This window comes from Artemia franciscana, unplaced genomic scaffold, assembly GCF_032884065.1.
Source record: "Artemia franciscana unplaced genomic scaffold, ASM3288406v1 PGA_scaffold_168, whole genome shotgun sequence".
In the NCBI taxonomy this organism is placed as follows: domain Eukaryota; kingdom Metazoa; phylum Arthropoda; class Branchiopoda; order Anostraca; family Artemiidae; genus Artemia; species Artemia franciscana.
This window is the reverse complement of record NW_027062638.1, coordinates 54,726-59,469: the sequence shown is the minus strand read 5'-3', so window position 1 is coordinate 59,469 and position 4,744 is coordinate 54,726. Positions and strand designations below refer to the sequence as shown.

The 4,744-nt window shown below is 36.2% G+C and overlaps 1 protein-coding gene across 1 annotated transcript; it reads left to right on the top strand.

The window, feature by feature from the left end:
• Positions 1–2,485: 2,485 nt before the first annotated feature.
• Positions 2,486–3,505, top strand: LOC136041349 (uncharacterized). The gene has a single exon (XM_065725993.1). It carries the CDS (start codon positions 2,486–2,488, stop codon positions 3,503–3,505), a length of 1,020 nt encoding a protein of 339 aa, XP_065582065.1.
• Positions 3,506–4,744: the final 1,239 nt, after the last annotated feature.

The window sequence follows — 4,744 nt, the reverse complement described above, 5'->3', positions numbered from 1 at the left end:
GGATTGTCAGGATGTTAATTCAGCCACAAGTAGTTTCACACAGGGATTGAGTGATCTTATTAGTTCAACCTCTCCAGTTCGTAAATCAAACCGAAAAACTACCCATATACGCCCCTGGATGTCAAATAGCCTGATAATCTCTTCATACCGAAAAAATGACCTATATAAGTTAGCTTGCAAAACCAGTAGCGTTATTGACCTGACTAATTATAAAAAATACAAAAACATATATACCAAACTCATCCGGGAAGCAAAGAAAAATTATTATTATTCAAAAATCTCTCACTGCAAAGGGAACTTGCAAAAAATTTGGTCTACAATAAATGAAATCCTTTCAAAAAAAAGGAATTCAAGATCTGTTCCTATTAACCTTAGGTACATCAGTGGCAGATTAATTGACCCAATTTTAGTACCGGATGCTTTTAATAATTATTTCACTAATATTCCAAATGCTAACTCCTGTTCCTTCTCACAGTCAGTACACCCTAGCAAGAATCCCAGATCCATGTTTTTCTCTCCAACTGATCGCAAAGAGGCGCTTCAAGTTATCGAATCTCTCTCTAATAGTAGTACACCTGACTCCTTTGGCATAAGTAATAAGCTTCTTAGGACCGTATCTTCCTATATTTGTGAACCCATTGTGCACATAGCAAACCTGTCTATGACCAATGGAGTCTTCCCAGAAATATTTAAATCAGCAATTGTTATCCCGATTCATAAAAAAGGCGATCCGTCTGAGATAAGCAATTATCGTCCAATCTCACTTCTCCCAGTTATATCTAAGGTGCTCGAGAGAATTATATTCCGACATCTTTCTCCCTTTGTATTTGGGAATCAGTCATCAGATTCGTTGATTTCTCCTCATCAATATGGCTTCCGTGCCAAATTTTCAACTGCTCATGCACTAATAGACGCCACCCAGTTTATACGTTTCCAACTTGACCTTAAAAATACTGTATTGGGCTTATTTCTGGATTTTTCAAAGGCCTTTGACATGGTTGATCACAGTGTTTTATTAAGTAAACTCAATAACCTAGGGATTCGCGGAGTTCCTTTCTCATGGTTCGGCTCTTATCTCTCTGGTAGAGTACAGAGTGTGAGACTGGGCGGGGTGACTTCACATCCCCTACCTGTCCGGAGGAGCGTCCCACAGGGCTCTGTTCTTGGTCCAATACTTTTTCTCCTTTATATTAATGATTTGATTACGGACCTGGGCCCATCAGTGCACCCAGTACTTTTTGCTGACGATAGCAACTTTTTCATCACCGGTCCTAATTTACCATCCGTCGTCACCTCTACTCAAACCCTTCTGAATAGAGTACAGGAGTGGTGTCTCGTTAACTGCATGACCATTAACAGCAAGAAAAGTCAGGTGGTATTATTTCAAACCCCTTACAAAAACAATGAAGTTCAGTCAGCACTTGGCCTAAAATATTCTACCAATCTCCTCCCGCAGGTCGAAGTTGCCAAGTTTCTTGGTGTCCACATAGACTCCTGCCTATCATTTGCAACACATGTGTCCTATGTTAGAGCCATAATTTTGCGACAGGTAAGTATAATTAATCATGTGAATTATTTTCTTCCTCTCGATATCCTTGTCACCCTTTATTATTCTTTTATTTACCCATATATCTCATACTGTGGATCTGTATGGGACAATACTTATCCTTCAGTTACCAATAAATTAAAATCTGCTCAAAACCGTGCCGTCAAAGCAGTTTTTCGGTTGCCACGACTATATCCCACCAAGGACTTGTACTCCGATTTTGGTATTATCCCTTTTGAACAAATCATCAAAAAGTTAAATCTATCCCTTGCATATTCCGCTTACCATAAAAATCTTCCTCCCCAATTATTAACTTATTTTAATAGTAATAATTCTGAAGGCCACTGTCTCCGTTCATCCAACCGTTCCTTCATTGTCCCCAGGTGTATCTCTAGTTCCGCCCAGCGATCCCCAATTTATAAATCTATAATTCAACGGAATGTAATACCCTCCAGTGTCGAGCTATCCACAAGTTTTCGGACGCTATATAACAATGTACTAAAATCTTGATATTATATTTCTCTAAATGTTTGTTCAATTTGCTTTAATTACCCTTGTTTTCTCTTTTCTTTTCTTTTTTTTTCTTCTCTCTCTTTTTCATTTACAATTTTTTGTTGTTTTGGTCCTTAACATGTTCGCTTCTAGGATCTTTATTATTATTGTTGTTATGTGTTTTCTTTTCTTTTTGAATAATAATAATAATAATCTCTGGTTTCTTTAAACTAGTTTTATTTTCGTATAATCTATTAAGCAAGTAATTCTTAAATAAGCCTTTTCTGGATTTGGTCTTTAGAAAATAACCACCCAGTTAAGTAAAAAATCATCAAACCTGGTCGCCAAGCAACTGCCAACACATCTAAAGCAAGAAATCAATCCAATTGTCTTGAAGCAGCATTAGAAATTTGTAAAAGTTATGGAATTGATATAGTACTTTCCAAAATGTTAAGAGTTGGTGAAATAGGTGTCCCTCCACCATGGGAGGAAAACAGGATCAGTTCAAGATTAGAATTCAATATGAACCAAGATACTCCAGCGGACTTGGCATTCTGCATGATGATGGAAAAAGAGTACAAGGGATACCTTCCATTATTCACTGACGGATCAAAAGTAGACGAAATGAAGCATGTAGGATCAGCGTTTTGGTGCCCTTTCAAAAATGTGTCCAAAAAATTCAAATTACCTCCAGAGGGCAGTGTATTCCTGGCAGAAGTTTACGCCATTAAGAAGGTGCTGGAGTTCATTGAGGAATCTGTTGAAGAGGACAAGGTTATCATTTGCTCTGATTCAAAAAGTGCTATTCAAGCAGTTGTAAATGCTAATACTATGGCAAAACCAAATAGAGATGTCCTTATATGTTACATTAAACTACAAGACATATTAAAAAAGAAGAAAGTAGTTATTCAGTGGATTCCCGCCCACATTGGGATCTCTGGAAATGAAATAGCAGATTTGAAGGCCAAATCCGCAGTTAAGTCAGGAACACTTGTAACCGACATGGACACTCCTTACGAAGTTATTATATTTGATAAAGTGATTAAAGAGATTGATCGTCAGAGTTTTAAAGCGAATAGAGATTTGACTGGGAATCTTTTTGTGACTATGAAGAAACAGAGAAATATGGAAACAAAGGTGTATAAAGGACTCACTAGATATGAAGCAAAGAAACTGTTTCGACTCCGATCACACCATGCTGGAGTTGGTTGTTACAAAGCAAAATTTTTGGGACAGAGTGAGGAATGTCCTAAGTGTGGTGCATCAGAAAATATAGAACACTTGATGATAATTTGCCGTGAAAGCGAACAAGAAAGACGTGAAATAACCGAATTTTTCAGACAGAAGAAAGTGCAGTCGAGCCTATATATGTTATTAGGAGGATTTGATAGTGAAGAAGAAAATTGTATGATAGTTAGTCTTGTCATACAGTTTCTGACAAGAATTGCACGATTAAATGACATTTGAATTAAAGTTTCAGGAAATACGATTTCCTCCTACTATTTATTAAGAAGTGAGAATCGACTTGCCATTGAACGTCCTCTAGGCTGAACAGCAAGAGGGGAGTTAACGTCAACGTCAAATAAGCCTTTTCTCCTCATTCTTTTTTCAGCCTTTCCCATATTTCAGCCTTTTCCTACTGAAAAAGTATTTTCAGTAGTATTCCTGGCTGTTTTAATTTCTTCCCTAAGGTACCATCTGAAACTTAGCAAATTATTTTTTTTTCAATTATTTTATATATCTTCTACATTATCCAATTTCAAACGACCCCATTTAGTATTAAAATGTTCCTGGAAAGTTACTCTTAAATTCTAATCCTGGAATTAACCAACTTCATAGCTTCCTGAAAGATTATGTTCTCAAAATTTCAGCTTTAATTTAACCCTAGATACTATTAAATGGTGATATATACTTTTGACATCAATAACAGAACTCCAATATACCCTAGTTCCCTTTATTGATCCTATAATTTCTGTTTACAATACAAAACCAAGAAATTTAGCTGTCTTACCGTTAAGTGATTACTTTCCAAATTGCAGTGGTTTATATCCATCACTGTTTTCTTTTCCTACACTAAGTTACTTAGGCTAGGATACCATCTATATTTTGACCGACCTGGGCGTTAAATTCTCTTAATAAAAGTACCATATTTCTACCTGAGACCCTTTCTATATGTTCCTGTAAACATGAGGAGAATTCATCTGATTCACAGCTATCTCCATTAGTAATTTCTAAAGGGACAAATACTAAATTGACTGATACCCTGCACGATCTAGCACTAAAATGGGCGAATTGTATTCCTTTATTTATACCATTTCAACTTAAAGATGAGTTAGCAGCTTCCATGTTTCTCCTAGAGAAACTTATTTTTTTCATGGATCTTATTGAGTGCTCATTTTGTCCAGGGAACTTGTTGCGTGCTGACTTTTGTTCGTGGAACTTTTTGCAATCTGATCTTTGTTCATGAAACTTGTTGCATGTTGATTTATCTCTTCACGAAACTTGTACATTGATTTTCTTTGATTGTTGTTCGCACAATTTGTTACGTATATTTTTGTGGGAAGATTTGTTGAATATTGATTTTTCCCTTCGTGAAACTTGTACATTGATTTTTCTCATTGTGAAACTGATTTTGTTCATGGAACTTGTTGTCTGCTGACTGAAATTCATGTAGAATTCGTAAAATTCATGTGAAAGTTGTACACT

What these genes read in the sequence shown, in the direction of transcription:
- LOC136041349 (XM_065725993.1), top strand. Translation starts at nt 2,486, where the DNA reads ATGTTAAGAGTTGGTGAAATAGGTGTCCCTCCACCATGGGAGGAAAAC.